This window comes from Poromitra crassiceps (assembly GCF_964638095.1).
Source record: "Poromitra crassiceps genome assembly, chromosome: 1".
NCBI classification, from domain to species: Eukaryota; Metazoa; Chordata; class Actinopteri; order Beryciformes; family Melamphaidae; genus Poromitra; species Poromitra crassiceps.
Genome location: NC_139623.1, coordinates 74,299,660 through 74,319,689, shown reverse-complemented (window position 1 = coordinate 74,319,689; position 20,030 = coordinate 74,299,660). Strand labels below are relative to the sequence as shown.

General features: G+C 41.2%; 1 protein-coding gene across 3 annotated transcripts in view; it reads right to left on the bottom strand.

Annotated features, from left to right (window-relative positions):
* Nucleotides 1–19,795, bottom strand: part of arfip2b (ADP-ribosylation factor interacting protein 2b) — a gene marked incomplete at its 5' end in the record, with an annotated part of 30,529 nt that extends 10,734 nt beyond the window's left edge. For 2 of the 3 annotated variants that reach the window (XM_083649696.1, XM_083649697.1), the window contains 3 exons: nt 7,637–7,745; nt 14,254–14,310; nt 19,681–19,795. In XM_083649696.1, the coding sequence (XP_083505822.1) occupies nt 7,637–7,745; nt 14,254–14,310; nt 19,681–19,779 (265 nt within the window). The remainder of the gene's footprint in view (nt 1–7,636; nt 7,746–14,253; nt 14,311–19,680) is intronic. The other variant, XM_083649698.1, reaches the window with a different exon arrangement.
* Nucleotides 19,796–20,030: the final 235 nt, after the last annotated feature.

Below are 20,030 nucleotides of genomic sequence, written 5' to 3'. Positions count from 1 at the left end.
CAAGCAAGGGGCTGTCTGTAACAGGCTAATTAACAAATGATTAATAAATAACGGTATCCTTCAACAATGGAAAAATGCATTCTCATAGCAATTTGACATCCAATATCAGATCCAAACAAAATCCAAATATCAGAAGAAAGCCCATTAAATCGATAGGGTTACAAATAAACACAAACCCATAAAGATGATGTAAAGATGAAACTTCAATTCAAGCAAAAGCAATAACATCAAAGAAACAAAAATCATACTTCTTCAAGTATGATTTTTCAAAATCTTAAAAAAAAAAAAATGATTTCCCCCCCCCCCCCCCCCCCAAAAATCATACTTTTTTGGAAATGATTTGGCGGCCCACTTGCAATACCTTCGCGGCCCACCAGGGGGCCGCGGACCACAGGTTGGGAATCACTGGTCTACCATGATAATAAACACTCAAGATAATTGTATTGTGGTGAACTTCCATTAATAGTATAATTGTGAATATTGTCGCAAAGAGAATATCGTCCCGAGTGACTTGAAAAAGCATGTAGCTCAGTAACAAGTCACAGTCCTATTGATTTCCTGTTTTATTTTTTAACTAGAAACAGAGCGCACTTTTTCTAGCGCTCCTCCTACCGTGCCTCGTCCTCCTTCCCCTCCTCCTCATCACTAATTTCTACCGTACCTCGTTGGTTTGCCCTCCAAGGCTCGCAGACACACGCACTTGCCCGCTCCAATTATAGTGTGGTGAGATGAAGGTTTGTGCGCTGTATCCTCCAGCTAAAAAGGTTAAATCAGATGGGTGGAAATATTCTATGTGTAGCACCCACCTGGGTGATGCACAGCAGCCAGTTTGCGCCAGAACGCTCAACCACACATCAGCCTATCACGGTGGAGAGTTGAGGACTGAATGTGACCATTAAGTAACGAGGGATGATTAGGTGGCCATGATTGAAGGAAGGCCTGTTGGGGAATTTCTTAGCCAGGGCACCGGGGTTACACCCCTCAGGGCACCGGGGTTACACCCCCCAGGACACCGGGGTCACACCCCTCAGGGCACCGGGGTTACACTCCACAGGGCACCGGCGTTACACCCCCCAGGGCACCGGGGTTACACCCCTCAGAGCACCGGGGTTACACTCCTCAGAGCACCGGGGTTACACTCCACAGGGCACCGGGGTTACACCCCCCAGGGCACCGGGGTTACACCCCCCAGGGCACCGGGGTTACACCCCCCAGGGCACCGGGTGGGTTACACCCCCCAGGGCACCGGGGTTACACTCCACAGGGCACCGGGGTTACACCCCTCAGGGCACCGGGGTTACACCCCCCAGGGCACCGGGGTTACACCCCTACTCTTACGAAGAGTGCCGATGGGATCTTTAATGACCACAGAGAGTCAGGACCTCGGTTTAACGTCTCATCCGAAGGACGGTGCTCACTCACAGGACAGAGTACCTGTCTCTGCTTTGGGGCATTGGGGAGATTATTCATCAGATCAGATTATTCATCAGACCATTCGGACCAGAGGGGAAGAGCACCTCCTACTGGTCCTCCAACACCACCTCCAGCACCAGTCTCCCATCCAAGGAGTATCCTAGGCCAGACCTGCTTAGCTTCCCAAGGAAAGCCAGTAATGTAATGCAGGAGCCACTGGTGCTCAGCTGACAAGATTAGTCTCTGTTTGTATCGCGGTTTGGGACTGTGTATTTCCTGAGGCCCATACAGTGTTGGGCAAGTTACTTTCAAAATGTAATATACTACATATTACTAGTTACTTTCATTTGAAAGTAATATGTTACTTTACAATATTAATGTCTGTGTTGAGTAACTCATTACTTATACACTACTTTTGCATTACTTTCACCAAAACAGCAGCAGCAGAAGGACATCGCCACCCCGGAACCATCCCGAAAAAATAATTTCAACCGCCTTGAAGTCAGTGTAAACAATCCTAAATTCGAAATGTTATTCTTTTCCTTTGTTATTGTCATCTATAGTGGTTATTTGCATAAAACAAAAACAGTTTGATTAGGAAATGATTATATATTTTTTAAATATGTGCTTTGATTTAATAAAATGTAACTCAATTTGTAACTTGAGTTATTGACAAAGTAACTGGTATAATATTACTGATATCCTATAAGTAATAAGTGATATTACTGAGTTACTGCTAAAAGTAATATATTACATGTAATATGTTACTTTTGTAATGAGTTACCCCCAACACTGGGCCCATACCACGAATGTAGGATAATAAACAATAAAGATAAAGATTCTAGCTAAGTCATACCATGAATCTAGTTCTCAACTCGTTAAAGGGCATGGTGCAGGTTGGAGACCACATTGCATTAATATGTGGAAGGGGTATATAGCAATGGGATTTGGGGAATAAAAAACTTTTTTCAATCACACATAGCTGCGTTTAGACTAGTTTTTGTAACCAGCAGGGGGCACTGGTCCATTTCATGGAACTACCTTTTGTGATGTCACAGGGATGCAAAATAGTCACCTTTAGGTGACAGTCACATTTTAAATGTGAGGATTTCTGAGTGGTTTTATGTCTGCCCTGGTATCTGTCACCTTTTTTCACTCTCCATGACTTTGCATCCCTGTGTCAGCCCCAGCAGAACATTCTCCTCTTGTGATGTCACTCCTGTTGTTATGTCACACGCCCATTTATAAAATGCCACCTTTTCCTCCATGTTTATACCCTGGGGGCCTGTGGGGGGGATGGATCTTTGTCTTTTTGGAGTGTTTTCACTGTAATCATGAGCGCAAAATGTCAATTCAGATTTTTTTAACCTGCACCATGCTCTTTAAGTGGATCCAGGTTTTTCTAATCAAGTTGAGAGCGCGTGCACCTGAAAATGCTCGTGAACAGGAGCTCGTCCCCACGAAAGAGGCGTGGTTTGTAACAACTAGCCAATCACAATGCAATATGGACAGCTCCGATTTTACAGCGTCAGACACGCCTATTTCCTCAAAGTGGCAAATTAACGGAGCTTTACTGCATGTCACAATCAAAGTCTGGGTTGGATATGAGTCTGTTACTGAAGGACTGTCTAAAGTTACCGCTTTTATTCACATCAGTCATTTGATTTCTGCTGCTGTTTCTGTCTAGTGCCTATACAGCAGATTAATATAGGTCTACTCAATAAAACCCACATGTGTTTTTTGCGAGTAGGAGCGTAAACTCAGTCTAAATTTCCAAAATCTGTATTTAGATCATAGATTTAACGTTAGAAATATAGGCTCTGAATCAACACGGTGCGGGCGTAGTTTTAATTGAATGAAAAAATTGCCTATACAAATAGCAGCTCCGTTGCACACAGCGCACCTTAGTGTGCTTTGGAGACGTTTATGGTAACCTTTTTACGCAGGTGATTTAGTGATATTTCTCCATGTCAAACGTGCTCGGGAGCAAATAAAAATGAATAGGCTACTTCATGCTGGAGGAACAAACCATAATCTCAAGGAAATATGAAGAATTCAAAGACGAAGCGTAATAAAAACCAAAGGCAACACTGCTGTACATAATAATCACAGAAAGGAGGGCTAGCAAAAAATTGCAGATTGTCTCAATGCGTAAGTTATTCAGCTTGCTTGATTTCACCACTGATGTTCAGCATCTCCGTTGCGCACACGGTGCGCTTTAGAGACGTATATGATTAAATGGGTCTTGGCGGTCGCAAAAAACTCTTCTCTCCTTTTCCAGGAAGCTCATTGGTTCGTGAGCGGTGCCTTTTAAGGTTTAATCTGATCCTTGCAACTTAACCTGCTTATCGACCAGGTTAAGTGTGAAGCATAAATTGCTATGGAATTAGATCTCGGTAAGAAGTTAACTAGCGTCGTAGCACGGCAAACCCAGGGTTAAACCTGAAGTTACCTCGCTAAGCCACTAATCTTGCTTCATGGTATAGGCCTCTGGTCTGTGTTAACAATGCGAGATGTCGGCTGTGTGGCTCGCTTTGCATGTCTCAATGGCAGACGAGTGTCTGGGGTTGCATAGTGTGGATAGCAGACGCTATATCAGAGCAATGCGAGTTAATAGGGTGGCATGGGAAGCTGTTTTATAGATTGTTTGTGTTTACATTTTGATGTTACAGTTACAGCTCCAGCGTGACATTAAGTGGGGAAAATCGTACATGTTAAATGCCTTTAACAAAATGTAAGGTAAACATGATTCCAGTATGTTTTAGTGCCATATTAAGAGTTTTAAGGATATTTTAATGTTTATCGCGATATCGTTAATCGCAATTATTTTGGACAGGATAATTGTGACATGAAAACTCCATGCATACTGTAGCTTACTGTCATCTCCATCCTTCTCCCTCCTGTTTTTTTCTCCATTAATCATTCAATACTGTATTAGAATATTTTGTGTACGTTTTCTTCTAATTTATTCAACAGCAAAATATAAATATTGTGATCTAAAATATACAAAATATGAGACAATTAATGGACAATACCAGTGTAGAAAAGGGTCCATAATGGCCCACCGTCAGGCCTGTTCTTGGGGCAGTCGACGCCCACGAGCCGGCGCGCCAACGACGTAATGATGATGACATCATCAATGATGAAGTCAGAGTTCACCTGTGAGGTCATCGGTGATGTCAGACATAACACCGATGATGTCATAGCTCCCTGAACGTTGTGACATCACAAACACGGGGATATAAACAAGGTGTTCTGTGACGCTATACTTCTTCCAGTATTCCATATACATCCGGTATACTTACTTCCTACTCTACCTTCATAATGTCAACCATTAGCACAACCAAATCCGAACCCGAGCTGAATCCTGGCTATCTTACAACCAGCCAGGCCCTGGTGACCGACTGCCTTACACCCAGCCAGGTCACCAGTGGTATTTCAACCACGTCCCAGGACCGACATCTCGGTCCCTACCTCCATCCCTGTGATTCTGATCGATCACAGCCCGTGAGCCCTCATCCACGATCCAGCACACTTCACGAGGCAAGCCCAAAAGCTTTGCCCCCAGCAAGCCCACAAGCTTCGCTACAACCAGTGTTTGACACATGGGTCCTATGCAATTCTTGCCATTATCGTCACACTATTGCTTGACATTTTTTAACACATTGACTGCCAGCCGTTTTTTTCTTGCTGTAGATAGCTTCTGCCAGGGGGGTTTTTGAGGATTCTAGGCTCATTTTACAAGAGCCGAGGTTTCTCTTCTGTTACGACTTCGTGAACACCAATCATCTAAAAAGAACTAATAGAATGTGTGCTTTCTCTGTCTAAAAGAGTTAGTTTGTAGAGTTAGTAGTTATGTAAGCATTAGCAGTTGAATACAGCATGGTTTCAGCATCAGAAAAAATATTTAGAGATAAACGGCTTTTTGTGAAATTCGATAGCACAGTCACTTTAACCATTCATTTTTGGCATCAGTAAGACCTAAACAATAGTTTTGAACAGTAATTTCCTCCATAACAGCAGTAAACTTCCCTCTGCTCAACTCCTCCCTCCTGTGGGCGTTCTTTTTGGCTGCAGCGCCATGTCACAAGCACTTTCCTACCTTTGCAAATGCACTTTCTCATACTCTCGACCTCTCAAATAAATTTCTGAATAGAAATTAAATTACTCTAAATTATAGCGAAAAAGAAACAAAAAAGAATGGGTTGAAAATCCCATTCTAAAAGCCTTTTAGAATGGGATTTGTTTCCAATTTGGTGTCGGACTAGGGGGCAGTCCCCGCTTGTCACCAGTTTGCTTTGCTGCTGCTGTGCGGGTGTGAGCCTGTCTGTGCGGCCGCTCTTTGAGGAAGTCTGGTTAGACTCGCTCGCTTCTTGGAGTTTTGGTTGAGGGCTTTGATGAAGCTTTTGCGATTCTGGTCATATTTATGCTGCGTGTTTCAAAGTGTGTCCCACCCGCAATCCACTATGCAAATCTGCAATCCCGCACCGCCAGCAATCAGCGCGAAATGAAAGCGCCTTCGCCAATCCACCTTCATGAGAATGGCTTCAGTCACACTGCTTTTTGCTTGCCTTCCTCTAGTCAGGAAAGCACTGTCACCACTTAGTGGGTCGGTGGAATGGGTTGTACACGTTGTACACGTCCAATACCTATATAAGAGATGTAAAAGGGTTCGATGCACATCCCACCGTCAAAAAAAAAAAATCGATTTTTTTGACGAGTCAACTCGTCGCTGGCAGTGAACAGCTGGATTGTGTTTGACGACTACACTCGTCGCTGGCAATCAAGGTGTTAACATTGACATTTCTGGGATTTTGTCCTTCAGTACAGTTATAGTATATTTGAAACGCTTTGTTGGGGTGCACCATTTCCCAAGAAAAGTGGCATTTCAAAAAGTTCAAAAGCTATGTTTTTTACTGGCAGTTTTGGACTAACTCAATTCAGTACTGCACTTGGTTGCAACACCATCCTACCACTAGCCTGATATTCAGACTGAATTGTCAACTCGTAAACTTGTTTCCATCTTCTAGGGGGGATGTTGACAGCTTTCTTGCTATGTCCAAGTCACGTTTTTCATCAATGGTCAAATTCGTTTTGACCACCCGTTGTTCGTAGATATAAATCGTTTTACAACTACCAAATTTAGTAGCCAAAGCAGAGATAGCTTGTGTCGGTTTATGTTGTGCATGACTAGTGCATGACTGACAACAGCATTAGCCAATCAGTGCCCTCGGGTTGTATTTTCAACCGGAGAAAATTAATTTGCATATGACGATGCCAGACCAAGAACAGCCAACTCCACAACTGTGGAGTGGGCGGAACTTCGAAGGTCTGGAGCCAGGCTATCCTACCACAGCACTTTGGTGTTAGCAGATGGAGTTTTTAAGTCAACATAGTAGAGCCCAACCGATACTGGATTTTGGAGGCCGATGCCGATACCGATATTAGGAAGTAAAAAAATTCCGATATCCATATATCGGCCGATATATCTTATAATACACATTAGATTACACAATTATTTTACAATGATCCCTCAAATATCAAACACTTGACAAAGATATGACTTGACATGACTTGAGATATGTAATGTAGGGAGGATATCTTACAGCTTATCAATAAACTTTATGGTCCAAAATGACATCAATGCAATGAAACCGTAAACCGAACTCGGAATCTAATAATTATAAATAACAAAAAAAATACAAAAACACAAACAGAACAAATATAAAATATAATTTGAGTTAAGAAAAAAGATCAAATATACACGACATGCTGTCTATAACTTAAAAAATACAAAATATCGGCAAACATATCGGCCGATACCGATATATCGGTTATCGGCCGATAATATCGGTGGACCGATATATCGGTCGGCTCTACAACATAGTTTCTCTTACTCCAGTCATGCATTCCTCCACCCCTGACCCCCCCACAGCTAGAAAGGAGGATGGAGGCCAACAATCAGCCAGCAATCTCAAATGGATGGAAACAAAAGACATGAGGCTCCACAAATCAAACAACGCTTCATTGCCGTTTAAAGAAAGTGATTAAGTGACCTCTGGGTGGGACACACAGTCAAAAGAAGGAGTCCAAACGGGAGAGTGACAGGTGTGGCCGAGAAATCAGGGAAGAGACTTGACACATGAGAGAGTGAGAGAGAAAGAGTGAGAGGACACTTGACACATGAGAGAGTGAGAGAGAAAGAGTGAGAGGAGACTCTTACCTTTCATAGAGCTGGTAGAGATGATGCCTTCTGTGGTTCCGCCGTAGCCTCCGGATACAATGCTAGTCTCATTGAGATTGGGACCCGATACCATCACCTGCTGTAGGTCCTGGAGAATTTCAATTAAGAAAAAGAAAAGAAACAAGAAATGGGGGAAAAGGGAAGGGTAGAGAATGGGGGGGGGGGGGGGGTATGTAGACAGAAGATTACCACTGAGAGGGTTAGGTCCAGTGAACAGCACCTGCTGGTTTTCCCAAAAGAGACATACTGTAGGTGTAGGTTAAAGGCTTAGTCACTAGAGGGGGACAAACACTACTAGGTTAGGAAGGTTAGTCACTACACACGTCGAAATGTATCTCCAGGCTGTTGAATCCCAGGCCCTTATCTGGAGCTGGAAAACTATAGTGTGTGAAAGATTGAAAAGCCACCGCTAACCTGCCCGGGCAATGATTAACCAAACTGATGACGAACAGCCAGGCTCTTTCCACAGCACAGCTCCCATAGACCTGTTACCTGAGGCAGCCTGATTCACAGGTTCACCCAAGCAAGGATTTCACTCATTCATGCATCAGGAAACTGCACGGGCAAACTTATTTTCTCCCTCTGATATTTCCCTCAAATGATTTAGTGTAGATATGGATCATCATTGGAAAGCTGTATTATGGGGCCCGGGCATGATGTGTGTTTAATTGAACTAAGCATAAAAAGTTGTGCAGTGCACCTCAGTAATCAGCTGTTTTTCTTTGGTTTCACTTTCTTATCAGTTTAGCTTAGTTATGAAAAAGCATTATGTGAGGGATCGCTGGAAAACAAATCTGGTCCTGCATAGACTTCTTACTTTGGCATTAGCATGTAATATGAAGCACTTGTTCCTAACACACACACACACACACACACACACACACACACACACACACACACACACACACACACACACACACACACACACACACACACACAGTAGAAAAGGATTTCTCCAAATGGAACTCTATTTCCCACAATCCTCCCCCCCCCCCCCCCCCCCCCCACATGACCAACACTCTGGCACACTAACTACCTCCAAGCAGTGGAGGGTGAGATTGATTGCTGCAGTGTTTGTCCCACCTTGCAGAATACAGCTCAGAATACAGCTTGCTTGCACCAAAAGCAGTTGTCCTACTCATGTTAACCCATTGATACCTGATGGAGCATTTGTGTGTGTATCCCTTTAAGACCGAAAACCGCGTAATGAGGGATATACACGCAAATGCTGCATCAGGTACCAATGGGTTAACCTGTGTGTGAATGCCAAATGTAAGTTAAGATTTATCCTTAATACAGTTAATGGTGGATTACTGGTGGTGGTGGTGTGTGTGTGTGTGTGTGTGTGTGTGTGTGTGTGTGTGTGTGTGTGTGTGTGTGTGTGTGTGTGTGTGTGTGTGTGTGTGTGTGTGTGTGTGTGTGTATACTGTATATATATATATGTATGTGTGTGTATATATATATATATATATATATATATATATATATATATATATATATATTATGTATATATATATATATATATATATATATATATATATATATATATGTGTGTGTGTGTGTATATATATATATATATATATATATATATATATATATATGGTATATATATATTACAATCGCTGTACCCGCTGTACCCGCTGTATCGCACGTGTGTGTGTGTATATATATATATATATATATATATATATATATATGGTATATATATATTACAATATGAAATTATGTTATTTCTAGAATCCTCAGGTACCTGGAGTGATATGTGATATGTATGAATTATTATTTGTATGAGAAAGGCCTAATTGTTTATTGATTAATGACATTGTTTCCCTTGTTATCTATTGTATATAACCTTTAATTGATTGAATTGATGACACTTTTCTCTTGTGTCTGTTGCAGAACCACAGAAAAACAAAATGCAACAGTCACAATAAATATATTCAAAACCTGACCAGATTGACTGGAACTCCCTCCTTCATATGATCTGACTGTAGTAACAGTGGTGTTAATTCCCTGAACCCGCTGACAAAAACCTCTCTCTCTCTCTCTCTCTCTCTCTCTCTCTCTCTCTCTCTCTCTCTCTCTCTCTCTCTCTCTCTCTCTCTCTCTCTCTCTCTCTCTCTCTCTCTCTCTCTCTCTCTCTCTCTCTCTCTCTCTCTCTCTCTCTCTCTCTCTCACTCTCACTCTCACTCACACACACACACACACACACACACTTACTTCAAAGTTTTGTTTCTTGGTAATACTATGACACAATTTAACTACACTTAAAGGAATGCTAAGCTAACTAGCAGGAGAGGCACACTGCACATTCCAATGCACTGAGAAGAGAAAGGGGGGGGGGGTCGCCAATTAAAGTTTTTTTGTACTCCCGAGCAAAACAAGGAAGCCATTGAGCATTTGTGAGAAGAAAATGTGGATTTAGCTGTCAAGGAAGTAAGTTGGAGTGTTCATCTTCCATATATATGATCTTTGTGTGCAACTACGTGACATAGGAGAACGCCAGCGCGTCTGATGCCATCTGTCTGACGTTACACCAGCGTTATTTTCATTAATTTAAACATGCCTAAAAGCTCATGTCATAGTATTTCACTTCGGGCCACTGTGTGGGATCGTTTATCCAGCGTTGTTTGGTTAGCTCCTAGCGTTAGCACACACCAGCTCTGTGGTCAACAACATCCCACTTCCTATTGTACGGCAAATCTCGAGGGGACAAACACAGAGCCTCGCATAGACGCTGAACACAGTCTGTTACAGTGATATCATTGCGCCCTCTGGAGGATCATTGAAAAATGATTTGAAAACACCATTTAATGCGTTGCTTTTTTTATGTTTTGTTTTGATCGAGTAATTTTTCTTTGCTCGAGTAAATCCTTAACAAGCAATTAATTGAGTTTCGATTAATTGTGTGCATCCCTAATCGATATCAGTTCCATCAAATAAATATCAATATATAATTGATTTTGAACCCAGCCCTAGTCCCCGTCACAGGGGAGGAGAGGGTGGAGCACATTTTTCACCTTTTTATAACTGAATCAAGGCATAAAAAAGGGGTCTAGAATCAACGGAGGTTACGGTTGAAATGTCAACTGGGTTGGACTGAATGAGAGATGCAAGATAATTCACAGACATGACAGAATTAGTGATTAGTATGCCACCATGTTTTGTCATCCAACACCCACTAAAAGTAAGGAATTATACTCACACAACCGCACCCAGGTGAACACACACACACACACACACACACACACACACACACATACTCACAATCTAGGCTGTATTAGCTCAGATTTGGATGTTTAGGAACTAGGTGTTAGCTGTTGGCTATTTTGTTAGCACTAGTACTAGTCTCCCAAACAAGTTATGCTCCATAATCAGCAGCATCACATGAAGTTTGAAGAGAAAAAAATGCTGCGCCATGAAGTGTGTTTGAGAGACTTCTTCCACCTATTAGCTACAGTTAGTAAGTATAGCTACAGTATACAGTAAGTATAGCTACAGTTAGTAGGTATAGCTACAGTATACAGTAAGTATAGGTACAGTTAGTAAGTATAGCTACAGTATACAGTAAGTATAGCTACGGTTAGTAAGCTACAGTATACAGTAAGTATAGGTACAGTTACTAAGTATAGCTACAGTTAGTAAACTACAGTATACAGTAAGTATAGCTACAGTTAGTAAGCTACAGTATACAGTAAGTATAGCTACAGTTAGTAAGTATAGCAACAGTTAGTAAGCTACAGTATACAGTAAGTATAGCTACAGTTAGTAAGCTACAGTATACAGTAAGTATAGCTACAGTTAGTAAGCTACAGTATACAGTAAGTATAGCTACAGTTAGTAAGTATAGCTACAGTATACAGTAAGTATAGCTACAGTTAGTAAGTATAGCTACAGTATACAGTAAGTATAGCTACAGTTAGTAAGTATAGCTACAGTATACAGTAAGTATAGCTACAGTTAGTAAGTATAGCTACAGTATACAGTAAGTATAGCTACAGTTAGTAAGTATAGCTACAGTATACAGTAAGTATAGCTACAGTATACAGTAAGTATAGCTACAGTTAGTAAGTATAGCTACAGTATACAGTAAGTATAGCTACAGTATACAGTAAGTATAGCTACAGTTAGTAAGTATAGCTACAGTTAGTAAGTATAGCTACAGTTAGTAAGTATAGCTACAGTATACAGTAAGTATAGCTACAGTTAGTAAGTATAGCTACAGTTAGTAAACTACAGTATACAGTAAGTATAGCTACAGTTAGTAAGCTACAGTATACAGTAAGTATAGCTACAGTTAGTAAGTATAGCAACAGTTAGTAAGCTACAGTATACAGTAAGTATAGCTACAGTTAGTAAGCTACAGCATACAGTAAGTATAGCTACAGTTAGTAAGCTACAGTATACAGTAAGTATAGCTACAGTTAGTAAGTATAGCTACAGTATACAGTAAGTATAGCTACAGTTAGTAAGTATAGCTACAGTATACAGTAAGTATAGCTACAGTTAGTAAGTATAGCTACAGTATACAGTAAGTATAGCTACAGTTAGTAAGTATAGCTACAGTATACAGTAAGTATAGCTACAGTTAGTAAGTATAGCTACAGTATACAGTAAGTATAGCTACATTATACAGTAAGTATAGCTACAGTTAGTAAGTATAGCTACAGTATACAGTAAGTATAGCTACAGTATACAGTAAGTATAGCTACAGTTAGTAAGTATAGCTACAGTTAGTAAGTATAGCTACAGTTAGTAAGTATAGCTACAGTATACAGTAAGTATAGCTACAGTTAGTAAGTATAGCTACAGTATACAGTAAGTATAGCTACAGTTAGTAAGTATAGCTACAGTACAGTAAGTATAGCTACAGTATACAGTAAGTATAGCTACAGTTAGTAAGTATAGCTACAGTATACAGTAAGTATAGCTACAGTATACAGTAAGTATAGCTACAGTTAGTAAGTATAGCTACAGTTAGTAAGTATAGCTACAGTTAGTAAGTATAGCTACAGTTAGTAAGTATAGCTAGTTAGTAAGTATAGCTACAGTTAGTAAGTATAGCTACAGTTAGTAAGTTTAGCTACAGTATACAGTAAGTATAGCTACAGTTAGTAAGTATAGCTACAGTTAGTAAGTATAGCTACAGTTAGTAAGTATAGCTACAGTTAGTAAGTATAGCTACAGTATACAGTAAGTATAGCTACAGTTAGTAAGTATAGCTACAGTTAGTAAGTATAGCTACAGTATACAGTAAGTATAGCTACAGTTAGTAAGTATAGCTACAGTATACAGTAAGTATAGCTACAGTTAGTAAGTATAGCTACAGTATACAGTAAGTATAGCTACAGTTAGTAAGTATAGCTACAGTATACAGTAAGTATAGCTACAGTTAGTAAGTATAGCTACAGTTAGTAAGTATAGCTACAGTATACAGTAAGTATAGCTACAGTTAGTAAGTATAGCTACAGTATACAGTAAGTATAGCTACAGTTAGTAAGTATAGCTACAGTATACAGTAAGTATAGCTACAGTTAGTAAGTATAGCTACAGTATACAGTAAGTATAGCTACAGTTAGTAAGTATAGCTACAGTATACAGTAGGGGTGTCACAATATATCGTCCCACGAAATTTCGCGATAGTAAAACGTCACGATATGTATCGTTGAGATGAAATCTCATATCGCATTTTTTTTTTTTTTTTCAAAAATAGACAAAGAAACGTCTTTGTTGAAGTTCAATGTGTGGAAAGTAGTTCAGTTGAACAAGTCTCTGAAGAGACACATGAGAAGTTATACAGGAGAGAAACCATTCAATTGAGTTTCTGGCAAAACTGTTTACTTGACAGGAAAAACTGAAGATGCATAAAAAATAGACTAAGAAAAGTCTTGTTGTTTGAGTTTGAAGAAAAACTGAAGATGCATAATGAGAATTTATACTGCTGAGAAACCTTTTAGTTCAAAGTAAATCTAAGTGACGGTGTAACTCATTGTATTTCAAGATAGGCCTTATCTCCAATCTCATGTTTTTTCTAGTTGTTATTGTAATAACAATTTCCCACAACAGCATGTTTTGTATTTGTGCATTTCAAATAAAATACTACTTTTCCAGTCATATATTGTCATTATTCAAGTTTAAAAAAATATTGTTAAAATCGTATTGTATCGTATCGTTATCGTGAACCCAGTATCGTGATACGTATCGTATCGTGAACTGAGTGTATCGTGACACCCCTACAGTAAGTATAGCTACAGTTAGTAAGTATAGCTACAGTTAGTAAGTATAGCTACAGTTAGTAAGTATAGCTACAGTATACAGTAAGTATAGCTACAGTTAGTAAGTATAGCTACAGTATACAGTAAGTATAGCTACAGTTAGTAAGTATAGCTACAGTATACAGTAAGTATAGCTACAGTTAGTAAGGGCCAAATTAACAGGGGGCGCACACAAGTCGGCTTGCACAGCGGTTTGCCATCCAAATTAAATTGATACATTTTGTATCGATTCAAGGCACTTTAATGTCATATGAAGTGAAAACCACTGAGCAAATACCAACATAAAACACACGCACGCCAACGCACACGCGGCCTGCTCACCCTGGTGCCTCTGGAGCTCCCTACCTTCTCACTTAAGCTCCACTGGAGCTGTGCAGCCTGTACAGAGGAATGGAGGAATGACAAACAAAACAGAAAACAAATAGAAAAAGACAAGGAGAAAGAAAGAAAAAAATTCATAACTGAAATCCACCAGACAAGACAGAACGATGCAAAAGAAATCCCAGAAAATCAGCCTTGGATGTCCACAGAGAGCAGCGATATGGAATGGGGAGCAGTGATGCCGGATATCATAACAGTTCAGGATTTTAAAAATGTACTTCTCAGTCCACTGGATAAGGCCGTGTGTCCATATAGCTTCTTTTCCTAAGCTCCAGCATCTTTATTCAGTTGTTTCCAATGAGGGGAGAGAGTATGTGGGCACATACGGCCGTCTAGAGAAAGTGCGCTGCGCCCAGTGTCTATTTTTTAGAGCGCTTCGGCTTTTTTGTGCGCCGGCTCCCAGCGCTTCCAGCTGAAAATATCAGAACTTTTCAGAAAGACGCTGGTGTCGGGTGCACCGTTTCATGCAACTAATGAAGTTACTTTCAGACTGCTTCCTTGCATATTGTGTGCTAGGGTCAGCGCTTCCCAGCGTACTTCCAGCGTTTAAATGTCAGCAATAGACGCCATATGGACACACGTCCTAACTAGTGGCTTTGTATTGTATGTTGTAACTCATTATCATAATGTTCCACTGCAAACCTTGCTATGATATCACTCCATCACTGTCCGAAAAACAACAACATACTGATTCCAATACAGTAACTGCAATTTTTTTTTTATATTTTACAAGAAATTTACAGACATTAAAGATGACATTAGCATTAAGAGCAAATCAAGAGGGAAATGCATTGTATCACACTCTCTCATGAAATGCTGTTATTTCTAGAATCCTCAGGTACCTGTAGTGATATGGGATATGTATGAATTATTATTTGTATGAGAAAGGCCTAATTGTTTATTGATTAATGATATTGTTTCCCTTGTTATCTATTGTATATACCGGTAACCTTTAATTGATTGAATTGATGGCACTTTTCTCTTGTGTCTGTTGCAGAACCACAGGAAAACAAAATGCAACAGTCACAATAAATATATTCAAAACCTGACCAGATTGACTGGAACTCCCTCCTTCATATGATCTGATCGTAGTACCATAGATCCATAGTGGTGTTAATTTCCTGAACCCGCTGACAAAAACCTTGCACGCACGCGCACGCATTTAGGATTTGCATGATTATGTTGATAGGAAGCGCGCGCACACACACACACACACACACACACACACACACACACACACACAGAACTGGCAAGTTCTCAGCATTCAGCTTCCTGTATCAGACAGTAGTGTATTTTAACCAAGCCTAAATGTCCCTTCAGACTAGGGATGGGCATTTTGAATACATTTCCATAATCGAAATTCGGGAAACTTCACGATCAATAATAATAATAACAACAACAACATTTCCTGGATTTCCTGACAGACCGCCACCAGGTGGTGAGGGTGGGCAACCTCACCTCCTCCCCACTGACCATCAGCATAGGAGCGCCCCAGGGGTGCGTCTCCAGCCCCTTCTGGTACGACCTCTACACCCACGACTGCGTGGCGACTCAAACTTCGAACACCATCGTGAAGTTTGCAGACGACACAGCAGTCGTGGGGCTGATCTCGGGGGGCGACGAGACAGCCTACAGAGAGGAGGTGGGGGCCCTGGAACAATGGTGCCAGGACAACCACCTCTCTCTGAACGTCTCCAAGACCAAGGAGATCATTGTAGACTACAGGAGGGGGGGGGGGGGGGCACACACCCCCCAATCACCATCAATGGCACAGTGGTGGAAGGGGTGGACAGCTTCAAGTACCTGGGAGTCAACATCCACCAGGACCTGACTTGGGCCGGCCACACCGCCACTATTGTCAAAAAGGCCCAACAGCGAATACACGGACTCAGGCGCCTGAAGAAATTTGGGCTAAGGCCAGAAATCCTTAGCGACTTCTACAGAGGCACCATTGAAAGCCTGCTGACTGGCTGCTTCACCACGGGGAACTGTACCACCATGGACCGCAGGGCGCTACGGAGAGTGAGACGTGCGGCCCAGCACGTAACAGGATGTGAGTTGCCAGAACTGCATGAACTGTATAAACAGCGGTGCCTCAGGAGGTCCCTGAAGATCATCAAAGACACAAACCATCCCCACAACAGCCTGTTCTCCCTGTTACCCTCAGGGAGAAGATACAGGGTTCCAAAAGCACGCACAAATCGCTTGAGGAACAGTTTCTTCCCGCAGGCCATGAGACTCCTTAACATACACAAATAGTGTAGTAGCCGTACTGTACCGTACTGTAGCTGCTACCATTACGTATGTCTAATGTTTAATTGTATGTTTAATAAGGAATATGCTATTTGCACCTGTATGTCAAATACGCCGAATTTAAAACGCCAAGTTTAATTTAGTTTAATTGTATGTTTAATAAGGAATATGCTATTTGCACCTGTATGTCAAATACGCCGAATTTTAAATGTTTAAGCACGTCTAAAGTATGCACATGACATGTGCACCTATGTGCAGTGAATGTGCCACTGTCTCTGACTTGTCTTATCACTATACTGCCTTATTGCTTGTTGTGTCTCTTGTTGTTTTTGCACTCATATGCCCTGTTCTATGTTGTAAACAGAGTCCACAGCACAAGAATTTCACACGTGATACTTGTACCATGGAGTGACAATAAAAATCTTGAATCTTGAATCTTGAACAACAACAACAACAACAACAACAACAAAAAATAATATACCGGTATATCTATATATCTACTGTATATATATATATATATATATATATATATACGTATATACATATATACACAGTATAGCTTATTTCCTATTAGCTATTGTATTAGAAAAACACTGCAACACGAACTAAGATAGGGGCAATTTAGAATGCTTATGTTGTCAAGTTAAAACCGTCTATAGCAAGTCTTTAACTGAACATTTTGTGTGGAGGATGGAGATGAGTGGAAACGCTGCTGGAGTGCTCGTCTGACTCTGAGGACGACCTGATGTGAGACAAAGTGGATGCTGTTCCATAAGCTTGTGTATGAATAGGCAGTGGGTCTGATTCAAGGACGAAGCACAGCCAGCTTCCCATTCATTTCAGAGTTGCTATGACAACTGGTTAATATCCAGGCTAAAGCACTAAACAGTGCAGCTAAACAATCATCCACGATGATGATGAATACATTAACGCTGAGGTAACCGCACCAAATGGCTGATAAAATGTTGGAAAACATGCCTTACTGCGTGGCTTGATGAGAAGATAAGATTTTACTACTCGAGTGGAGCGCATAGTTTGGTTAGCAAATAACATGACTAACTGCCAGTGGCTCCTCCAGGATCTGAAGTAACCTGAGCACTGTTTGACCAACCAGGCGTGTCTCTTGGGGAATGGGAAAAAGTACAACCTGTTTCACCAAACTTACTCTGAAAACGACAACTTTGCTGTTATTTCATTCGGATTAACTGCCACTGAGTCACTCCTGAAAAGCATCAAGCCTAAAGGATAAATCTCCCTAAAGACAACACAGCCCTGCACAGTAGCGCATTATCTTACCTTCAACTCAGGTCCACAAGCGCTTATTCATTCAGCCAACTGTCCCCATCGAGACGAGAGCAACCAGTACATCTGAGTGTACCCTCTCCACTCGCACATCTCGAGTTAACCGAATACACAAGAGATGTTTCTCTAACCCCCGACCTAAAAGCCACAACAGCTGTTCCTGGAGCCAGCGGTTCCCAGGGAGACGGGCGGACTCCAACAGCTAATGTCCGAGTAGGCCATCTTCCCTCAGACGTAGCTAGGCAAGTTAGGACCTTGTCTGAGGAGCCATTACCCCCAAAGGCTGACCCTGGCTTCACTGTGGTTGTACTTTGTGCAACAACAGCCTAAATAGTAATGATTCACAGCAGTTTTACAATCAAGGGTCAAATGTATGTTTATGTTTTTCTAGTTGAGGATCTCCGATGGATTTATGGAATCTGGGTGTAAAAATAGTATACTCCATGTTCATTCAGATATAACCATGACATAAAATAAATAAATAGTAAAATGGTTTGCACTTGAGAAATTGGTAAAATGAAGAAATGAATGCACAATTGTATACAACTATAAAGTGAGGGTGCAGGACTACATGTAGGAAGCTGTGTTTGTGGAGGGTGTGTACAAATTTGAATACCAGTGTGTGTGTGTGTGTGTGTGTGTGTGTGTGTGTGTGTGTGTGTGTGTGTGTGTGTGTGTGTGTGTGTGCGCACACACGTGCGTGCGTGCACACCTGGAGTTGTTCGTTTGGACATTTGGAATGTTGGCGGGTCTAGTGTTAAGTGCTGAATTTAGCTTGTTTTTGTATTACTGATCCCTCAAACATTTGGCTTTTTAGACTGAGAAGGACAGAATTTCAGCTTTTTGCAGCATACAAGATTTTCAGCCTGACTACCTTTTTGCTCTTATCCATAAGCTCTGGTCTCCTTTCTGGAATTGCGGGGGAGGGGGGGGGTTGGGTGTTTGGTTTAACCAATCACACTTGTCTTGTGCGGTGCTTAGCGGTGTGTGAATGCGTGAATGTAGGCACATTGTAAAGCGCTTTGGATAAAAGAGCAAAGCGCTATATAAATGTAGTCCATATATATATATATATATATATATATGGACTACATTTATATAGCGCTGTCAAACTAGATGAATGACTTCAAAACCGTCATCTAGTTTGAGAGTTGACCAGTGATGTCACTGGTCCACACTTTAACACTCAATAACTGTCAAATTAAATGACAGACTTCAAAACAGTTTACAGTTTTCTGATATACTACTGATGTTCTAATAATACAAAGCTGGTTGAAAATGGGCGGAGTGTTCCTTTAAGCTATCGTCTGCCTCCACCATCCAGTTTTGCGCTGGAATCTAAGCGCAGACACAGGTGTAGGAGTGGCCCATGCGTGTCCGTGCGCCTCTTAGCCTATCATCTGCCTCCGCACAAGTGTCATTTTGCGCTCTGGCGAAGATACCATCTGCATGTTCCGAGTGTAAACACAGGTTTGGGCGTTGCTCGTGCCAAAATAAGCGTTCCAGCGCAATGTGTTAGAAAAAAGGGCCTTTGGTGCCACCTAATAGTAGGTCTTAGCGCAAAAAAAAACACTACACCTGAGTACTATGGGGCGCACACAGTATTCTCCGCGCAGTGCAGGAAATCCTCGCTTGGATACACTGAATATATATTTGAATATAGAATATTCTTTGACAGCCCTATTGTGTACGTGTGTGGAACATCTTCTTTTCTTTTAAGAAGGTGAGTGAAGGATATTCAGGGTGCTCTCTCCGAGTCGTGACACACAATAAAGCTGATAAAAGCCAACAGTTAAGTTAGCTGAGACCCACCTGTTCCAGGCTGTCATCCTCTGGTAGAGTCCCTGTGTCTCCATTACTGTTGATAGGAATCTCCATAGTGGCGGCTTTACTCATGATGCTGTCTGTCATAATGCAGCACTATGTCTGGAAGAAACAGAATGAAGAAAGAGAAAGAAAGAGAGCAAGAGAGTGAGATGGAGAAGGTGGGATGCACCGATCCACTTTTTTCACTTCCGATCCGATTCTGATACCTGAATTTGGATATCTGCCGATACCGATATTATGCCGATACCAATATTTTTCTTGAATATACAGTATAGGCAAAGATTTGGCCAATTAAATATTTTTTTTAAATATACCTTGCAAAAAGCAGACAAAAT